Source organism: Lytechinus pictus, chromosome 6 (genome assembly GCF_037042905.1).
Source record: "Lytechinus pictus isolate F3 Inbred chromosome 6, Lp3.0, whole genome shotgun sequence".
Lineage (NCBI taxonomy): Eukaryota > Metazoa > Echinodermata > Echinoidea > Temnopleuroida > Toxopneustidae > Lytechinus > Lytechinus pictus.
In genome coordinates, this window is record NC_087250.1 from 25704042 (window position 1) to 25726820 (window position 22779).

General features: G+C 34.4%; 1 protein-coding gene across 1 annotated transcript; it reads left to right on the forward strand.

The window, feature by feature from the left end:
- Nucleotides 1-287: 287 nt before the first annotated feature.
- On the forward strand, nt 288-7461 carry LOC129263962 (uncharacterized). The gene is made up of 4 exons (XM_064100585.1): nt 288-1854; nt 2281-2786; nt 3457-3505; nt 6418-7461. The coding sequence occupies exons 1-4, from the start codon at nt 382-384 to the stop codon at nt 6922-6924; spliced, it is 2535 nt and encodes an 844-aa protein (XP_063956655.1). The 5' UTR covers nt 288-381; the 3' UTR covers nt 6925-7461.
- Nucleotides 7462-22779: the final 15318 nt, after the last annotated feature.

Here is a 22779-nt window from a genome sequence, read left to right on the forward strand (position 1 = left end):
TTACACCACCCCGACATTCTGTATTATAAATGCAACAAGTCTTGATACAAACAATGCATTCATCTAATTACTTTCCACACGGGCCAATTCATTTTTTTTTAAAGAATTTTAGCACGTTTTAATTTTGTTCAACTTGTAATATTGTTTTACTTCATGTTAAATACAACTAAAACGTCTACTTATCTTGAGTCACCAATTGTCCCCTCCCTATGTTATGTATTATGTTTCTCCATGAGTCAGATAGCAAGTGGTTGAACTAATTTTGGCCCCTTGTTTATTATTCCAGATATCTACAGTGAGAAGATTTCGCAGTCTCTGACTGTTCGAAAATGTCGCACAATCTTGGAGGACAAATATTCGAACCAGCTATGTAAAATTCAAATGAAACCTTGGGATAGAGATGATTATGCAGAGTTTGAAGATATGCACACCGTTGTTACCATGGTAAAGAAGGACGCTAATGGGAGAGATATTAAGGAAAAACAAATACTTCAAGGCTCTGTTGGGAAAATATTTTCAGCCAAAGTAAATGGAAAGTTTCCATCTCGAATCCTTATTTCGGCTCCGGCTGGACGAGGAAAGACGACAGCTGTTGCTAAGATGGCACACGACTGGGTTCACAGAGAGGAAGGGTCAGGATTAGAAGATTTGCCACTTCTGTTCGTTGTCAAGTTTCGAAACACAAGTCACAGTACATCGATTGGAGAAGCCATAATATCACAACTCCTGAGTGATGTTGACGATCTGACGCCAGAGGGGCTAGAAAGTTTCATCAGACAACATCAGGGAATGTGTCACATTGTACTAGATGGTCTTGATGAGTATGCTGGTATCTATTCCTCAAGTAATATCATGAGCATTCTCCGCTGGGAAATGTTTCCACAATGTCGAGTTATTGTAACAACACGACCTCACCTAGAAGACATGTTCAGTCAAGGGGGTCTTCCAAGGGTATACACGAAGATGGAGATCGAAGGATTCTCTAAGGAGAGCTCATGTGATTACATTGACAGGTTCTTTACTTCATTTCCGGACACTTTAACAGGAAATGGTCTGAAATGTTACCTCGATGAACAACCAATTATTGAGGAACTAGTCAAAACACCACTATTTTGCCTCATGGTTTGTCACTTATGGTCTAAAGATCTACTTAGCAGTGAGACTTCAACCCAGACAGCAATACTAGACAAAGTAAACGTGTTTTTGATGCACCACGCAAATGAACGAACCGATGGGTTGTTCACGTCTGAAACCCTAGACAAAATTATCCACAAACTGGGTAAAGTTGCCCTCACTGGTTTGCTTAATGATTCTAAGAAGCTAGTATTTACCCCTCGTGATTTTCAGAAGATTTCCTCTGCCCTTGATACGGCTTGTGAGCTAGGGATAGTATCTAAGACAACTATATCAAACGCTCGCCTTCCTCGAACTAACAAAACAAAATCTACTACTATAGAATTTTATCACAAACTTGCCCAAGAACACGCAGCCGGAAAGTTCCTCGCTGATAAAACAAGCCATTTGCAGCTGAATTGGAAGATCTCTAAGTTAGACCGAGTGCTTCGAAAGATTGAAAGAAACATTGGTGAATATGTAAATCTTGTTCGTTTTGCTGCTGGCACAAAGAACGGCCTCTGCATTCGAATAATGGAGACGCTTCTGACAAATAAATATTTATCTGAGAGTGAGCGTTATCGTATTCTCTTAGATTGTTCGTCCGAGTCAGGGGTTAGCGATGGGAATGTGTCATCACTGGTGCGAAGGTGTGTGACGTCACAAAGTATTCTTTTGAAGTCACCAACAATCTACACTGTTGTTGGTATGCGAAATCTTCCAAGTGAACTGAAACAGAAGGTATTCTAATGTCAGATCAATAATTTCTAGAGAAATAGGATGATGTTATACTTCATACAGGTCTATTTTTATACCATTAATAGTCTAATGTTAACCGAATTAATCATTTCATATTGAAAACGATCCAGCAGTAGCATAAAGTAGCATTCAATTAATGCATGGGGAAAGATCCTGCAATGAAACATTATGGAAACAGAGTGAAAATGACAAGTAAAAAAATAGGTATTTAAATATCCGTTTTACGTACTGACTTTGTGTTTATTGTAGGACATTGTCCTATGATATAATAAATAAATATATGGTACTCCATGTTCCAAACAGTTAAAACAATAGGTGTTAATTGTGGCATCTAAAACCAGTAATAATAGATATTCTTCTGTGTCTCCGTTCTCTACTTACCATTCACCCTTTCATGTTTCTTTACAGGTTCTTAGTGTGAAAATCGAGCATTCTGTTCTGACAACCGTTGTGACAGAGGGACTATGGAGATGCCTTAAATCATTTACGATGCTAAGTTCTCTCACCATCTCAGACTCATCTATCGATTTCCCTCCATCTCCTCCTGAGCTAACATCCATCAGAAGTTTATCAGTTGAGAAAGTGACGTCACAATGCTTGAAAAGTTTAATTTCATCGCTCCCTGGTTCGACAGACATGTATATATATGATGCAGAGGGGGATATAGCCCAGATCACATCTGCTCTGGGAGGACAGAAGTTCGAACGAATAATCATTCGCGACACTCCGTCATCATTCCCGTCACGGAAGAGTCCTTTCTGGAGTGAGACAGTGAGGGGTCCGAGGCTGCTAATCGACACAGATGACACGGACTGTTTTATATTGCACAGCGCTAAACATTCGGAAGACAAAGGTCCTGTTGAAGTCCTCGAGTCGTTTGCATTTTTGGCATCATTGGCTAAACTGAAATTAGAGTGAGTTGTTATCTTTAGGCAATACAACATAATTTTTTGTACATGGTTGCGCTCATAGGTAAACGTGGGATACGATTAAAATTTAATCAGCTACAAAGATTAGGGAAATTAAATCCACCACAATTCTATCAATACAAGATGTACAGTTTATGAAAAGTTGTGTGCCTTTCTTAAAATTGCTTTTCCCCCTACTCGCAATCAATAATCATTTCCATTTGAATTTGCAACTGCGTCCACAATTTTCAAATGAACGATTTGTTTTCTGTTTTATTACATATTGATGACGTTATGAAAATTGTAATTTTCTTTAGTACTAACTTACATAACGTATTGCAAGAAAAAAAAAACGTGGACCTTACAAGGTAAAAAACGAATTCTGTATCATACTGCATTATCATGACGATTGAATCATTTGACCACAGGGTTTTATTACTTTACCGAAGTATATGAATTGGAGGCCTAACTGGCCATTTCCCCTTGATATACATGCTAGGGATCTATTAAAAGGGTAATCCATTGACATGGTAGATTTCTATTAGACATTTTTTGTTAACAAAATTAAAACGGATTTAGAGATCATAAGGCCATCGATATGTTTCCGACAACACGTTTTTTTTATTTTTCCATCAAAATGATATGTCATAATATGGCATTTTCCTCTATTATATAGATTCCGTAACGGTTGGTCTTTCAACTTCGAAATGACGTTTGGGGTAAAGGTGAGCATTGATTGTTTCGAAGTGTTTTGATATGTTTAATGTGCTTCGCATTACCACTAAACGATCATTGAAAACAATCGAACGTATGATCCCTTTATTAGGAAAAGTGTTTAAACGCAATTATTAGCCCCCTGTTCGCATGCAGGTTCTTATTCAAAGTACTATATTTTTAAATACAATAACTAAAGGGGAAGTTTACCCTGACGAAGAAAATGTTATAACTGGCGCATCAATGATGAGGAGCTCATCCGGCATCTCGCAACAAAATTTTAATTTTAGCCTATTTGACACTGTAGTGAATTACATTGGTGACATAAATTGAGGATATAGAATTTAAATTGATAAAACAAATGAGATAGAAGCATTTTTTGTGATCTATGATTAAATTTCATGTAAATTAAGCATAAATAATTTTCAAGTCAAGATTTCTAAACTCTGTGTAGAACCTTGGTGAACCTCATGTAACTCTCAGATGGAACAAAAATAATCAAAATCAATCAACAAATAAATAAGTATTTTTTGCGAGTTTTGAAAATATATGAATAAATTAGCATGTTTAATGAGTTTCAAATTTCTGTGTTGAAATTTTGTATCTACACCTCGAGCTATCATATAAAGCAAACAAAATTGAAATTGATCAATTAATGAAAAAAAAAGCTTTTTGTGATTTACGAATAAACTGCAGAAATTAGCATAAATAATTTTCTAGACAAAATTGTGTGTACAAATTTGGTGAACCTCATGCAGCTCTACTAGATGGAAGAAAAAAAAAACAAAATCGGTCAAGAAATAAATAACAGGGATTTTTCTGTGAATAATGAATACATTTCGCATAAATTAGCATAAATAATTTTCTACTGAAAATTTCAAAATTCTGTGTGGAAGTTCGGTTAACCTCATTAAGTTCTACCAAATGGAAGAAAAAAATAAAAATCGATCAACAATTAAAAAAAAAGATGCATTTTATGTGAATTTTAAATTATACGCATGACTTAGCATATTTAATGAGTTTCAAAATTCTGTGTAGAATTCTTGAACCCCCACCTAATGCTATCATATAAAGCAAACAGAATTGAAATCAGACTTGAAATGACGAAGAAAAAGCATTTTGAAATTTAGTCAACAAATAAAGAAAAGGCATTTTCTACAGGTGATTTATGAATTGTGCATAAATGAGCATAAATAATTTTCTTCTCCAAATTTAATAACTCTGTGTAGAAGTTTGGTGAACCTAATGAAGCTCTGCGAGATGGAAGAAAAACTAAATCAAAATTGGTCAACAAATAAAGAATATATGTGATTTTTTTTTAATATGCATAAATTAATTTCGCATAAATTAGCATAAAATTGTTCTGGTCAAAATTTAAAAATTCTTTGTAGAAGTTTGGTGAACCTCATAAACTCTACCAGATGAAAGCAAAAAATCAAAATCGGTCAATTTAAAGAAGAAGAAGAAGCATTTTTTTGTGAATTTTGAAAAATGTGCATAAATTAGCATATTTAACGAGTTTCAAAATTCTGTGTAGAAGTTTTGAATCCCCACCTAAAGCAAACAGAATGGAAATCGAACTTGAAATGGCGAAGAAGAAGCATTTTCAATTGTGGACGGACGACGGACGCCACGCCACGGCATAAGCTCACCTGGCCCTTCGGGCCGGATGAGCTAAAAATAGCCAAAAAATAGTTGAAAAATATTGGTGAAGGTTGAGCGAATTCCATAAAAGATAAAGAAAGGTATTAAGCTTTATAACTTCGCAAATGTGACGTCATAAACTAGTGGGTGTCACATTTTTTTTACGGCCGCAAAATGATTTGTCTATTGATATAACGAAGGTACAATAAAACCCATTTCAGATTTTCGGAGAAAATGACATTTCCTTGGTTTTTGACGATACAATATGCAGGAAAGTTGTCGCATATGACGTCACAAATCAAATTATTAAAATTCTAATAATTTTGTTATTCTTTGATGGATTTTTTTAAAATATGCCAATATTTGTCTTCCATTCTTTTGGCTATTATTGCAATAAACTTTTGTCAAGGTCAACTTCCCCTTTAAAACTGTTAATACAGTTTGACTAGCGCAGGAGTAGATCAATGACTCTTCTATTTTCCCCGTTCGAGATATGTGCCAGGGAATCAACATATACCTTTTACCATATTTCTTTTTTTCATGCATTCTATTTGTCTATTTATTTATCGTTTTATTTATTCATATATTTATTTTTTATTGTTTTATTTTATTTTATTTCATTTATTTATTTATTTCTATTTTTTTTTTTTTTTTGGGGGGGGGGGGATTAACCAAAGCATTGTCGTAACTGAAGAGGCTACCCTGGTAAATTGAAACTGAAATAAATTCGCGATAGTTTAAATTCATTTCGGCATGCTGGTTTAAACCAGGGCTCTGTGCCAAACATTAAGTAGCCGTTAAAATACCGAAACAGACATAAACCATCCGTATACTCACAACATTAAAAATTACCAATCACACAAAACAGAGGAAACTGAACTTCATCTAAATACTTGAAAAATCGTGTTGTGTGTTTTTTTTCTGGAAATTAAAGCAAGTATATAAAGAGAGTAGTGCAACGTTTTATAAAATTTCGTATGCAAAAATGTAAAATTAATAAAGTAGTCTCTATTGTGTGACTGAACGGGCAGAACATATCTCGAAATAAGGACATTACATTTTTCTCGCCGATATAAAACGTTTCGAGATGTCTAAAGTCCAATATATAAGGCCATCATTTTTTTTACTAACTAGCGATATATATTACTCAATTTGTTAATTCCTGTAGCATCTATCCACCCATTAAGTAATGAATAATCACGCTTGAAAAACATTTTGTTATTCATATAACATAACATTTTCAATATATGCACGAATTTGTTTTCATTTTTTTCTTCAGATAACCAAATGTCAACTGTCTCCAGAGATGACTTCGAGAATATGGTCCTGTCTGAGTTCCTTCACCTCACTTAGCCATCTCACCATCTCTGACTCATCTATCAGTTTCCCTCCATCTCCTCCTGAGCTACCATCCATCACATATCTATCAACTAAGAGAGTGACGTCACAATGCTATGAAGGGTTGATCTCAACACTCCCTGCTTTGGTATATATCAATATCATTATCGATGATGCAGATGGAGACATAGCCAATTTCACGGCTGGTCTTCGTCGGACTGGAGGACGCAAGTTAACATGGATCACCCTTCAAGCACCGCCACCACTCCCATCAGAGAAGAAGACTGTTTCAAGCAAGACAATGAGAGGACTGGGTCTGCTCATCAAGGAACATACCAAGAACCTGGAGTATCTCATTCTGGACAGTGTGAAGTGTACAGACGAGGATGACTTGGTTTATCTCATTGAATGCTGCAGACATGTGAAGACGATGGAATACGTAAGGTAGGTTCTTGTTTTAAACATTATTTGTTATTATAACTAACACACATCAATCAAAATCAGTAGTTTGATTCACAAACAGTGTTCATAATAAAGTACACTTTATTTTTTTTATGTTATTAAGGTGTCAATTCAAAGCAGTTGCTCTATTCATATAGTATGTGTATAGGTTATTTTATGATAATTTTTGGATGTATTGAGAGAACAAAATCTAGCATTGATAGAGTCAGATTATCATTATCTTAATCCTATGTATCCTCTGTTAGAATTATTATTGAAAATAATATGACACATCCGTAAGCACGTTAACATCACAAGAAGTCCCTCAGTAACTAATTAGCACCAGGGCTTACATTACTGTTACTTAAACTGTTAAAGCAATTGTATATTTCTTTTTTTATTAACATTAAAAACCACAAATGAAATGACAGATTAAAACCAGTTATCATTTCCAAATTTAAGCACAGTAGAAATATTGAATACTCGATAAGTTGGTGTATTTTCCCCAATGGTCTCTCAATATTTCATTTCTATCATTTTCATTAAAAGAAAAAAAGTGTATGTGTTCTTGTCTTAATCAAAATGATTCAAACTCATTGAGTTTAAAAACTATTCTCAACAATATCAAATACATGACAATTACAGTTTTATATCATTAATTTGTTAATCTCATGAGTGTGATATGACAATCGAAATTTCACATTCGGTGATATCAAGCTCCCTTCCTCGGTTATTCCTTTTTAACTTCTTTGAAAATGGCTCAAAGTACCATCCCCATCATTTTGCAAATTAACGACAAATCCATCAGGCTGGCACATCACATGCTTTAAAATGGCATTATATTATTGCGTTTTTGTTTATTATATTAGTCACCAAGCCGACCAATACAAATCTCAAAATGTATTTATTTAAACTCGATTGCCATAATTTACTTCGTCACCATCATCTCACGTTAACTGCAAGCCAAACAATTACATCTTTTAGGGGAAGGGGTCGCCGAAACGCATGTTCAACATATATCAAGAAAACTTAAACAGCACTCACATTTCCGCACAAATCACGTTTCAATTTGAAATGATAATTTGGAGAACCATGATCTTGATATCCGTTATTGCAAACTCTCATCTATTCCAATAATGTGCAATGCGCTAACTCCAAATGGAATGATGTGTTAAACACTTTTGCATTATCAAGTATAAATTTTGATTTCCGAAGGGAAGAGTCAACAAAAAAATCTTCAATCCAAACAAAACATTCCAATATTACAAGCATATCCACCTCAACCATAAAAATATACCACAAGACACGCACACATTTTGATACACACTCCCCATCTTATTTTGATTTCTTACGCCCATGGCTTTCTTTCATTAAAGGAGAATGAAACTCTTGGAGCAAGTTAGCTTTTGTGAAAGCAGAAAAATCAAAGAATAAGATCAACAAAACTTTGAGTAAAATAGGACTAGCAATAAAAGAGTTATGATCATTTGAATGTCGAGATCACTAATGCTATGGAGATCCTCCCATTGGCAATGCGACCAAGATCTGTGATGTCACACACGTACAACTCTCCCATTTGGACACTGAAAATATACCCCAAAACATCTCTTTTTGCTCATTCTAATCATATGACAAACGATTCATCAATGATATAATGTTGTGAAACCTCTGTACTTGTCATCTCATAAAGAGAACACCTCACCTTGTGATAGACTCTATAAAAGTGATAATATAAGTGAAATAAGTACTAAAGTAATGAGGGAGTTGTACGTGTGTGATATCACAGATCTTGGTCGCATTGCCGTTGGGAGGATCTACATGGCACTAGTGATCTCAATATTCGAATGCTCATAACTTTCTTATTATTCATTCAATCTTCCTCAAACTTTCAACAATATGTTTCTTTGATTTTTCTCTTTGATATGGATTCAGCTGGTTTCAAGGGTTTCATTCTCCTTTAATATAGGCTTTATCTTTGTGGGAAGCTGTCTAATGGTAGGGTGGCTTCTTACCTCAAGCGCCTTGACACTGAATCACCCAACGATATCCACGTGCTTGTTTACCATGTAAGTCACTGCTCTGTTTTTACACTGTGTCATTGCAATATTACATTATTGACACACTAGTGTCATTATTGATGGTAAAGTATGTACGTGTCAGGATAAATCGAAAGATAATCCAACAGTGAAAGATTGAATTAATGCAATTTGAAATCTAATGTGTAGTAGTAGCTCTTATCTGATTCATAATTCACTCAACTCTTTTTAACGAAAATATATAGAATTTCTAATAAATTCGTGAATTGTTTCTTGAAAATTCACGAATTTATAAGGGGGAAAAAACGTTTTTATGTGTGTCTTTGCCTAGGTTAGTTCTGTTTTAAACACGTTTTTGTTCTGTTTGCAACCGTTTGGGATTTGCCTTCGATATGCCGAAGTTTGCACACATTTGTATTCTCTGGATTTTGTGTGATCTTATGTATTATATGCCTTTTATTACTGTAGTTGTATGGATTTTCGTCTTATGCAATTGTGAAATAAATTGAATTGAAAGCAGGCAAAACGCGTTATTTAATTTTACTTTATTTTCTTATACTCCGACGATTAGGAAATGAGACATTTTTTATGAAGAAAACAAAAAGCACTCAGTAAATGCCGTGAATGTGGAAGAAAAGATGAAAGATGTGATCGCGTTTTGATATATAATTTGCTATATATTTAATGTAAGAAAAGGTCAAAGGGGAAAGCGAGATGAAGAAAGGGAAAGGGAGAAAAGTCAGAATACGTAAATTTGGCTATTTCTTATCATAGTTGGTCAGCCCCATATATAAATATTCCCTTCATGCCAGTTAACGTTAAACCAATCCTATACCAGTAAAACGTAAGTACCAAGCGATCCGTAATTAACATGAGGGAGGAAAATTGAAGACATAACTCGATCACAATTATGACTTGCAAATTGCATAATTATGTTGTTACGAACAGCAAACTTAAGGATGCTTGAATGGTGATCATGGTGATGGTATACATATTGCATTTTCTGTTTGAGTTTGTCACAACCATCGTTGTCTCACGATGGCTTTTACTGGGCCATCTACGATGTCAAGCATGTAAATTCATAAGATGACTTTAAACAATATAAATATATAAAACAAAAAATAGCCCGTAGCGGCCTACGATGCCCCATAAAAAACTCAAATTGATACATCATGTGATGATCGTAGGAAATCTACATTATAGGCAATAACTACAACCGGCCATCGGTAAATAAACATTCGCTTGATTATAACTATGTAAATATAGTATTATATGAAACAAATATAATATTACCACTCGTTACTTTTTTACATTGATTGTCATTTCCAGTGAGAAACAACAATTTTGGTATATTCGGGACATGTGTTGTTGTTTTCGTATTAAAATTCAGACACTGTCAGCCAAAATACTTTTCAAAATCGTTTTTTTTTTCTCTTTTTCACTCCTGTGAAAATTACTCAGAAAATTACATAACCCCAATGAATGACATGATTATTAAAGATTTTTAATCATGACAAGGATTACGTCATTCATTTTGTTATATTATTTAAGACATTGATAATTCCTGGTTTGTTTTCGGGCATAGAGTGCACGAGTTCTTACCTGTCTTATTTCTATTAGATAACTAAATACCAAAACTAATCACCGCAGAAAAATGCAGTCCAAACTTATTTTTTTACTTTGTAAATGAAAAAAAATGAGCAACATTACAAAACGAAAGACATTCCTTTACCTCTTTGAGAAGAAAATAGGAAAAAGAAGGCAGAGTTGAAATAATACATAACAAAAAAGCATGTCCCTCCTTAGACAAACATCAATAATTTCTGAACCACTGATTGAGCTCGATATATTTTTACATGTCGCGTGTAGGTAATTTTATAAGCTACCATCTGAGTGAATGTTACGGATGTACTTTATGTCATGCTTTAGCATGTTTAGTAGCACTGCCAGGAGGCAAAATGTTCACTTTTTAAAAGTCACAAGCCAAATATCATGAGTTTGATTCCATTTTATCAGAACTAATTCTACATTCTCATCACGAAAAAATCGTCAGAAGGCTTGAAAAGGGTACTCCCTAAAAGACAGTACAACTTTTTGCTAAATTCCATGGTTGAATAAACACAAGTCAAGATTTGCTATAATTTGATTTTTTTACACATTTCTATCGATAAAAATGATCGAATATGAACAAGTATTGTTTCATTTTGGAAACTGAAATTATCTTATCAACTTCGTTTCGTTATGTTTATGACAAATTGATTTGCTTCAATGATTCAAAGGTGTTTTATCAAACATTCCCGCTTGAATAAACATGTGGAATATGAATAGCTCCTTTTTGCGTTATTGGAAATAAATGTAATTGCTTACTATGGATATCTGTCACAAACCTTCTTGCATAGTTCATTTGATATGATTTTTATGGGAAATCCCTGTGCCTATGCTAATGTGAGAAAGTTCAAGGCCTTGTTCCCACTCTGCGAGGTATCAATTATTATTTTAGTGTGCGCACCTTTTGTATAGTGTCACTCTGAACCATGTGCAAAGTTTCCTGAAAAAATGTGTTGGCAGAAGTAACAAAATCTGTCCTTGAAACAAACTGTTATTTCACTTTTGTTAAAATGTTGGTTTCCTCTGTCATAGACCTTGTGTACACTATTGGTGCATATGTTCAAGAATATGTAACCCTTCATGTAATATGGTGGAACTTTCTTTCAAAGCTGTCTTTATCAGTGTCATTTGACAGTAATGTTTATCAACCTATGGGCAGAATTATCTGCAAAAATGAAATTGATTTGTTCATTTATAGATGATGAGCACGCATTAAAGAGGGAAGAAATGATTTTCAATGTCACATAGTTATTTCGAGGGGTTATAAAATGAATAAGGGGAAAATTCTTTCCAAATGTGACCTAATTGGTGTTGGTTTATCATCCATCATGATTATCACCACACCCTTTCTGAAGTTTTTACACTTTCACGGTTGAACGAGCACACTTGAAAATATAGAAATGAATACTCTTTATGTTGCATAAAATAAATTCATTCCTTTCCTAACAATTTCTCTGGATCAGTAGAATTTATGGACAAATCAGTGGTGGATTCAGAATTTGAAAATGGGGAAGAGCCGATAAATTGGGGAGGGGAGCCACTAACACTTTCAATTTTAACATGTATTTTTTTTTTAGTTATAGAGGATACTACCATAAAACCCTATGATGATGTGTCACAAAAAAAATTGCCCCCTCACCATTAACATTCGCTATCAAAATTGTATGTGGAGTGGCTAAATGTTACATCATTAGCACCATAAAACTCACCACAAAATAAAAACATTCTCCCAACTTTGTATTTACACAATTTGATAAACTACAATTGTGACTTAAAAAGTGTCATTTTTAGAAAACCACCTACGAAATAGAAAACCACCTGTGAAAAATTATATCTCATAATTATTTCCATTCAAAGGTTACAGCATTTTGATTTAGAAGGGACTTAGTTTTCTACTTTAATTCCAATTTCTAGAAACGAAAACGAAGAATAAACCCCAGAAACGACCTTTAAGGTATTAGTCTGCAAGCACAGACCCCAATCTCTCCTGTCTGCGTGAAATGAGAGTAGAGCCAGTCACAGAACTTATTGAGTTTAGTCTAACTGCTTCAGACTCTGCATTTTGCACTCTGCAAAAAAATAACAAGTGTCTGTACCTGTGGATCATTTAAGTTCTTCCACTTAAATACATAAAGAATTGAAGAATCGAAAGCTAAAATGAAAATAAAGTTTCCCTTTGTTTAGATTTTTCCCCTGTCATCGTTCCGTGAAAAATAAAAAGAGAAAATCGGAACAAAAATAACAAAAGGAAGCAATTATTGACCTATTTTCCCCAATATTTTATATTTCACTTTTCCATTTTTACTTTAAAAAATGATTTATCTGATCGTATAATCAAATTGTTGATTAAAATACGATGAAGAGCAATAGAGTAATAACCGGCAGACGAATAAAAGGATGCAGACAAAATGAAGAAATATTAAACAAATTAGCGATATAGGGGCGGTTGGAAAGTGAGATAAAGAGGGGCAAGGACATGGGCCTGGGAATGATTTTTGATGGGCTGTATTGGAAAAAAAAAAGTAATTTAAAAGAAGAAACATCGACATTTTGTTGCATACAAAAATGCTATGTACATGGGCTCCGAATATAAAGAGTATTACAATGAAAAGAAGGAGGTGGGAATAACAAAAGCTATATTCTTTATATATCCGCGATATTTGGTTAAAAATAACGGCAATCTGCAAGGTTTAAATTGCTTTGATATCAAGAGGTTCCGGGGGCTCCGCCCGGAACACAACCGCATAGCACTGTCGTATATGTGTATGGTAGGGTTCTACAACCAAGAACAAAATAAAAAAAAAACAAGGAGGAAAGGAAAGCAAAGCAAAGGGAAAATGTAGGATATGATTTCTTTACTGAATATAATGTCAAAACATATTTCAAAGTTAGATTCTTATTTTATTCTCGCTTGCTTCGCTCGCTCGGGACTTATATTAAGCAGCTTTTTAGCACATGCGCATAATGCGCCCCTCATTTTTCTTTTTACTCTTCACGCTACTGCCGCAAAGAATCCTATTCAAAGTGGCGCACAGACCACAAAAAAGAAATGGAAAGAGAGAAGGTGATACATTATTATTCTTTTGATATCACAAAATTTAGTATTTGTATTATAAATATCACAATCAAAATATCAAAATGTTTGCTCGCGAGCGAAAGCAACTTTATTTCTTAAAGATAAAATTTGCGTGATAAGCAATATCTGGCCCTCTCAAAAATCCCGCCCCATTACGCCTGTTCATACCATGATATGACCGAGAAATTTTCGGTTCTTGCCCTCCCTGGCCACCGACCCCTGTTACGCCGCAGGCTATACGACGGTTTGACTGACCGCGATTTCAATGCGCGCGGTCAGTCAAACCATCGTATCGACACTAACAGACTAAGCACTGCATTGACTTTGTTCGTAAAAGCGATACGATATTTTGACTGATCGCGCGCATTGAAATCGCGGTAAGTCAAAACTTCGTATCGCTTTTTCCCTATGGCCTTTTTGTACAGGGAAAATCTAAAACGCCGCCCAAATCGAAATTAGCTTGTAGCTTTTTTGCGATATTTTTATCGAATCCTATAGTTGTTCTTAAAAATAAAGATACCAATGCCAAGCAATTTTCTTGGTCTTTCTAACCATGTATTTTTTTTAGCAATGAATATGTTGTAAGGCTCGGGAATTAAGTGTGAAAATTATAGTGAAGTTTAGAGTCGATTTTCTCTGAAATTGGTTTGCACCGTTGTATGTGTGATAGGATGGTTCGGATGACTGCCGACGAATTATCAAAACCAATGCACTAAAGAAAATTACCCTCCGTAATTGTTAAGGTAAAATATATATTCAATATGCGACATTTCTTTGTTTAATTACTAGATAATGTGTTATCAATTCTAAATGTTGGATATCTCGGTGGCATTTATATTGTTTTCTGTCTTGTTTTAGGGTGATAGAAAGGATTTAGACGCATATGTACCTCGTTTCCCACAATGATTGAACGATGAGCATGATGAGGGTAAAGCTGACTTCTACGTGTGCTATTAGCAGATCGTATCGTATCGTACCACGCTATGGAATGGAATAAACGATGAGAACATAAGAACCCATATGGTGAAGTAACACTGCTATGTTCCACACCGGACCTTGAATATTATGCTCATATTCAAGCTTGTAAATATAATAGGTATACGATATACATGTAATATTTATTTATTTATTCATGTTTTATTTACAACAAACTGATAAAATAAGGTGGGCGGTAGTTCGGTTCAGTTATAAAACGAAGCCCTTCCCCTTTACAAACATAACATGGAACGTAAACATGATAATGTATACATAAATACAAGTGAAAATTAACATAAAAATTCATTTATATATCATATTTTCAAACAGGTAGTCAGTAATTTCTGTAAGGCACATGGCTTTGGAATGGAGTGGTCTGAATCCGGATTGACGTTCCGATAATAAACTACAGTGCGCCCCCCAAAAACTATACACTTTTGAAATGGCTGCCAAATAAACAATGTAGCACTTTGGGGGAAAAGACATATAGATATGGAAAGCCAATAAAGTCAACTTTCAAATGACAGCAAAACGTTGGAAAACTATTCATGCTTGAGCGAGCCCTGCCCACTGAAACAAAGGATATGAAAATTAGGGTGGGCCGGAATTAGCCTTCCAATTTCTTTCAGGTTTTTTTTTGTTTGGTACTTGCAAAGTTGAGGGTTATTTGGTGAATTAAAGATCAGTTGTGATCAGTTTGTTGTTTGTGAAAATTCAATGCATTATTGAATTTAAAAAAAGCATGAATGATCATGAATTGCAAATTATAGTGCAGCATTTTGTCTTTATCATGTGGATCTCAACAATGTGTTCATGAGAGTCAGGAGAAGAGGGATAATAGCTCTATGATATGACTCAGGTAGGTGAAGTACGTTGATGGGATAAAGGTCAACAGAACATTTATCAACCCCTCTCACCATCTTAACACCCCCCCCCCCGCTTCTCTCCTCCTGAGAGATTAAGCTCGGCTAGGCTGGGCAGGAATTAGCCTTACAGTTTTTTGAGTGGTTAGCCCTTTGGAACTTACAAAGCTAAGGGTGTTAAGCTAATGAGTGAGATAAGTTTTTGTTTCTTAGGCAAATTTCCACGAGTTACTAAATTGAAATTTAATGCATGAGTGAACAGGAATTGTAAGGTGGACCTCAGAAGTGTGTTCGTGAGAGTCAGAGTAATGTGATGGTACATGTTACAAGCAAGAGGGCGAGATATGCAAAGACTTGATTAAAAGGACATTCCTCTTCTTTTTGTCCTTTTACAAATTAAAAGTCATACCTTCCCCTCTCCACCTCCATTTCCCAGCCCCCCCCTCTCTCTCTCGCTCTCTCTCACTTCCTGGATTGTAGCCTATTTAAAACTTAACTGCCAAGTGACCGGTGGCTGAGGGTCAGTTTTATTTATTGAATCATTACCAAGAAATTTAATGGGTATGATGATTAATGAAATAATTTATTGAAAAAAATGAATGTTTGATTGGTCATATTGTACATTGAATGAGTTGATGTACTAATAAATTGTTCATTAAATTATTGATAGGAAAAAGTTGATGCCCGAATTCAAAATTTATCATTATAATCAAGATTCTGCTCTGGACTTCACGCGTTCATGACAAAGCCATAAGTCTCTCAACAGGAGGGGAGGGCGGGAAAGAGGGAGGGGGCGGGACTCAATGTTCTGTTGATCCTTATTCTATCAACCTGCTTCTCCCACTTATTAAAGTCCTATCTCACCCCCTATTCTCCCGACTCCCATGAACACATTGCTGAGATCCACATGATAAAGTTGCAATGCTGCCCAAAAAGTGTAATTTATGTTCACTCATGCATTAAAGTTGAATTTAATAATTTATTGAATTTGCTTAAGCAACCAAAACTGGTCACGGTTGATCATTAATTTATCACAACGCCCTTAACTTTGCAAGTTCAAAAGGATTCGCCTCTCAAAAACTGATATAAATTGGAAGGCTAATTCCAGCCCACCCTAATTTTCACACCCTTTGTTTCAGTGGGCAGTGCTCACTCAAGCATGAATAGTATTCCAACTTTTTGATGTCACTTGAAAGTTGACTTTTTTGGCTTTCCATATATGTAAGTCTTTTTCCTCAAAGTGCTACAATTTTTATTTGGCAGCCATTTCGAAAGTGTATAGTTTTTTTTTGGACGCACTGTATTTTGGTTAAGATACGGATACATTTGTTTGTGTACTGCTTTTTTCCCGATCGGGGAAAATATGGGTAAAATTTTGTTCGCCCGCCCCCCCCCCCCTCTATTGGCAAAAGATGGATCCGCTCCTGATATTTGTAGTGTTGTAAGTCAAGTTGAAATTGTAATTGTTGGGGGATGGAATTATGCTTGTTTGTAATTACAAAACTATTTTTTTGTTATTGCTTCACGACTGCAGTGCACTGAAACTAGATCGTTTATCATAAGGTTCTTGAGATGGCTATTCAAAACAATGATAATACAGTGCGGAGATTTGCTTGTGTTATCTAATGGTTCTCTGGACGTCATGCATTCTTTATAGCAGATGCAAGTATATAACATGTAGATTGGTATGCACTTAGGCAGCTACGTAAGGAGTGAGGCGCTTAATCAGCAATATCCTTACTATACTCTAATTGAAAAGTAGTTACGTACTATTATCAGCAGTCTAAATTAATATAGAAAATTTGTTTTTGTATACTTACATGTGTGATTACAATAAAGATCAATAGACTATGTCTGACTACTTCCTAGCGTGTAAGATTAAGTTTATACGCTGTTTAGGGAATGTTGAATATTCTATATTACTTTAGACTATTTGTTTAATGCCAAGTGTGTTTCTGTACGGAGCATGAGAAAGTGATCGATGTGCAAAGGCAGCAGAAGAGTTAAATGTACCGTATAGTATTTGTCGTTGAAGTGTGGTTAGTGTATTATCATGTTTGCAAAAAGTTAAGATTAATAAGGAGTAGATTTCGGAAGCTTAAAAAGCGTGAATTTTCAAAGTGACTCTGAATTTGGAAGATCTGAATCGTATTGATTGTGTGGTTTTAGATTATGTTAGTGGAAATATGACATTTAGAGATGGCCGACCAATTGCGTTTATGCCACGCTTACTTTTACTCTACATTTTTTTGTAAATATGATATGAAGTGCTAGGAATGTTAATACTACGTTAAATCAGATGTGATAAAAGTGATCTTTTGAAATCAATTTTAATGTCTGTAAATAACCAGTGCTTAAATGTTGGAGTATAGATTTATAATGTGAATTTTGAGTAAATCTTTTAGCTGCCTGCCGGCTGTTAAGTGCCGCAATGATGGTCACAATGTGACGGGGCCTTAAGAGTTGGAGGTGTTGGATCAAGTGAGTTTAATGTTGTTTTTAAATTGAAGATTGATAAAAGAGTTTTTGTTTCAGATCATTGAAGATTCTATGAAATATAAGGTATCTTTATTGTAATAGATTGTTGAAGATGGCAGTTCATGTATTAATAGTAATGAATAAGTAATAGTAATATTCAAATATGTACTTAAATGATTTTAAATACTCTCACACTTGTATGTATATACATTTGTAGGCCTATCTTCAGTAGGCATGTCATTTAACTTTATTTTAGGAGTTATTTCAGGTTTAAAGAGTTAGAGTAAGGGTTGCCTGTTAGATTTTTATTTCAAAACTTATTTTGTTCTTGCCTTGTAAGATGATGAGTGTTATCACAGGATAACGAGGAAGTAAGTAACTATTGAGAAACAAGTCAGAGGATTTTCATGTCACATTCGAGGTGACGATGTTCTCGAGATGTACAGTTTATTCATTATCTGATTTGATGATACAGATGAGGGTGTTAATGAATAACTTGTACTGTTATAACTGGGGATTTTAACATCATGTTTATATTGAATTTAGAGAAAGTATTGATTTCATATTTGTTGAAACACTTAATCTTACTACAAAAAGCATATATACAATTATCGATACAATACTAAGATGTATATTACAGAGATGACTGCCTTGTAGTACAGTGTATTTAATTACTGCATTCCTTGCAGGCTTTTTGTTTGTTTTGGTTTCGTTTTCATGACATTTTGATCTGGCTGTCAAATAAAAGATCGACTAGAACTCAATCTTTGCTCTTTCCTGTCCTATACCCACGACATATGGAAAATGATCAAACATGAATAACGAGTTTAGCTTTATTCATTAATATAACAGTACTATTCGCGCACATAAATCTTTAAATCGCAATATGAAAAGTACATTAAAAAATGTTTCATTATTTTTTTAGTATGATAATAAGATTTCTTGTAAAATACAAAGACAATGTGACAATGTCAAACAACTACATGTAATATAAACCAATCCGTAAGTATGACGGTAATTTCATACAATTTAAATGATCATTGTTCAGATGTCTGTAACAAGTTAAGCCCCATCACACTTATTTGGAATCAGCAGGAATCAAGCAGAAGCTGGAACGAAATTTTTTTTTTTTTAATTCTATAATTTTTTGAGAGGAACTTATGAATTCCCCAAACTGGAGTTGAAATTCAGTATATTGACCAGGTGACTCATCATACACCAGTCAAAATAAACCGCACCGTAGTCAAATATATAATTCGTGCTACATTCTTGGACATTCTAGGCACATTCTAACTATTCTGAGTGCATTCGAAATATTTTTGTCATTTCTTTTGACCGTCCCGAAGGTTTTGGTCATTTTAAAAACATTCGAGGGGTATTTTCGAACTATGTTCGAAGTAGATTTAAATGACCCACTGGTGGTCGAACAATAGTCTTTTCATTCCGGCCAATTCTGCTTGATTCGTAATAAGTGTGATGGGGGCTTTAGAGCCTGAACTAGCAATTTCACAAAAATGTATCAATAAGTGTTTCTTCAGCTGTTCATGGTTGAAGTAGGATGTACCACATTCATAATCTTATTCAATTCATTCGTGTATTATTATTGTGTAAAAATGACTGAACGCATTAGTAATTAATCTTGAAAGCGAGAGGGCGCGTTGCAATGAACAATAACACGAATAAAAGCATACATCCCAAAGTAAAATTATTGCATTGTGTTGGATTGTGCGCGTGGGTGTTTGTGGAGAAAAGGAGGGAAAGTGGGAGAGAGGGGAAGTGAATTATTTGCTTAATAAACTTTAGTTCGTCTAATTTAACAAACGGTACAATTTAAGACTAGCCATTCATGCATGGCATTGGATTTTGTGTTTTTGGTGTTTGTGGGGAAAACCCTTCTAAACTAGCCCTTTTAAAAACATGAACATAGTAAATGAGACACCACACAGTGTTGGTCAGTGTTGGTCGCTACCCCTTTAAAACCACAAGAATTAAAAAAACAAATCTAAATGGCTGATAATCCAATCTTAGGAACAAATTGAGCATTTGACGACGATCTTGATTGGTTATCGGCATGTTTCGATTGAAAGCAAACCATGGTATTGATCATGGAGCTCTGGATCGAAACAGATTTCTCAATTCATTCGACTGCTCGAAGTAACAATTCCAACAGATAAACAAATTTGAGCTTTTATTTTCTATTTTTGAGCAAGTGCACACCTAGTTACCAAAAATGCGTATAGCTTTCTCATTTTATTTGAATGCATGATAAAAGACCATTATCGAAGATCGAACCTCGGACTTTCCATGTATTATCAGGCCCTTAGACTGCTCGGTTATGTCTCCTTTTATTTTTGTATTAAGTTAATTGTTTTAATTGTAATTGTAATTTTATTACTTGTTTTACAAGTGCACACCTAGTTACCAAGAATGTTTATAGCAGGTTCATTTATTTGAATACAGGATAAAAGACCATTATCGATAACCACAGGCATTGGTACCGCGGCCGAGGATCCAACCCCAGACTTTCCATGTATTGCCTTAAAAATATGACAATAATATTATTTGAATTTATTATTGTATAAAGTAATTACAATTTTTTTTATCAATTTTTAAATCAATTAAAACAGATTTCAAAAAAAAAAAAAAAAATGACAGAATCTGCTATTATAACAAAGTACTTTTGCCTCAACCTTTACCTAATGAAAGCTGAATTTTAAAGAATCACCCAAGAATAATGAATTACTTTACAATCGTTGACAGTGCATTTAATAGTGATGTCAGGAGCCTTAGACCACTCGCCCACGGCTCCTTTTATTTTTGTATAAAGTAATTCTTTTATTTTTATAATTATATAAATTATCATTATTGTAATCGATTGAAAGAGATTTCAGACAAACAAATAATAAAATGACAGAAATAAGCAAATTTAACAAACTTCTTTTGTTTTTACCATTTTTTTTTTACTTTTTTCTTTTTATTCCTACATTATAATCGATTGTAAGTGTACTTCTTTTTATTTTATTTTTATTTTTATTTAATTATTATTATTTTTTTTTTTTTGGGGGGGGGCACTGAAACGTTTGGTTAACGTAACTGAGAATGAATATCACTCTGTTTTGGTCATACATGGAATGGGCAAGACCAGATCAAATACACCCGCTCCTTCCGATCTAGACTATTGGGGCCCGTAACACAAAGGTTAGCAATTACTCGCTAATATGAAAAAACAATTCTGATTGGTTCCTCGATAGTCTACTTAATAAAATACGCATGCAACGATGATCTTGATAGGTCATTTCAATCAGCAACCTTTGTGTTCCAGTCCGAAAATTCGCACAATGTGACTAGAGCCGGCTGTAAACTACAAGGCTGAAGAGTAGTTTTTAATAAATTTGAAGTAATTAATTATACAAATGACTGTGTGAAATTCAGGAGAACACTACAATACCTTTTCTATTCTACTGAATAATATTAATGTTTTTTAAACAAGCGCACACATAACTATAAATAATGCTCTATCATTTTCATGTGTTTGAATGAAGAGTAAAATTGTTGATTATATTCCTTGCTCACGGACATAAGTGCCGTGACCAAGGACCCAACACGTGACTATAGTGGTCAGGCGCCTTTAATAGACTACTCGGCCAAAGAATTACAAGCCATTTATTAAAATTTGGTTCACTCTGAAAAAGCGTTCAGTGTAAAAATAACATCTTGATTATTTGACTCGTGACGTACATGTAATGCAAGCAGTTTTCCCTCATATCGTATGGTGAAATAATCGGAGAAAGGCCACTTTCTCAGAAAATTTTAATGTAGGTTTTACTGTATCACGAGTATATAAATAGTTCAATTATTTCAAATCTGCTCCTAAAAAGAATACAACAATAAGTCTTCACAAACAAAGTAAAACATTGGAATTTATGCATTTTATATTAATCAAAATATGATACAGCTGCTCGGTTATGAAATCACATATCCAAAACTTGAAATTCCATTCACTTTCTTAATCTTTAATTTATTTTCGGCAAACCTACAATTTGTGTATTATCATTTCTGTTAAAGCGACCTTACATTGCCAAATCATGGGGAAATTGAATCAATACGAAATTTGCACAAGGCCAATTGACTTGCATAATATAATCCGTCCGTCATGAGCGCCCGTCGGACTAATGCGATAAAAGTTCGGACAACACGAATTTGACCGAACTCGTGATCGTTGTTTACTTCGGGTTTTCGCAGTTCCAGTTTCCAACAATCCCAATTTCTAGACTCTTAGCAGGTCTCTTGATTGCTAAACCAAAATAGATGACGTCTGTGAAGTTACATGTTTCAAAGTGAAAACACAGTTTTCTTCTGCTTGGTTAGTCTACTAACTATTGCTCTCCTGTATTAGACCTCCCAGGCATACCGGCGTCTATTACGTAACACCCCTAGGCATATACACCCGAGTGAAAGACTTTAAACCCCTATCCGTTCTGAGATTTGTCAATTAAGGGTCGCTTTAAGGGTGAATTTCCTCTTTGATAAACAATTTTTGTTTTTTTATAATCGATCACCATAATCGATTACAATTATTGATTAATATGTCCCCGACCATCACCTCTTTGATACGATTTCACGAGAAATGTGAAAAAGGGTTCTGCATCACGCTAGTTTCTTTTTCTTTATTTTTGTATTTGATTCGAGTGTTTCTTAATGGTAATTTTAATGTTAATTCATAACTTATTGTGGAATATGAATGTATATTTTAAATGAGTATTAGTATATAAAGCCCCTCTCTTCATAATTGTGTAACTCGGAATTTTCGTTCAAAAAAACTCAAA

Excerpts from the sequence above, each read along its gene's own strand:
- LOC129263962 (XM_064100585.1), top strand. The coding sequence starts at position 382 with ATGAAACCTTGGGATAGAGATGATTATGCAGAGTTTGAAGATATGCAC. Across the intron at positions 1,855-2,280 it reads CAAGTGAACTGAAACAGAAG|GTTCTTAGTGTGAAAATCGA; the intron begins GTATTCTAATGT and ends GTTTCTTTACAG. Across the intron at positions 3,506-6,417 it reads AAATGACGTTTGGGGTAAAG|ATAACCAAATGTCAACTGTC; the intron begins GTGAGCATTGAT and ends TTTTTTCTTCAG.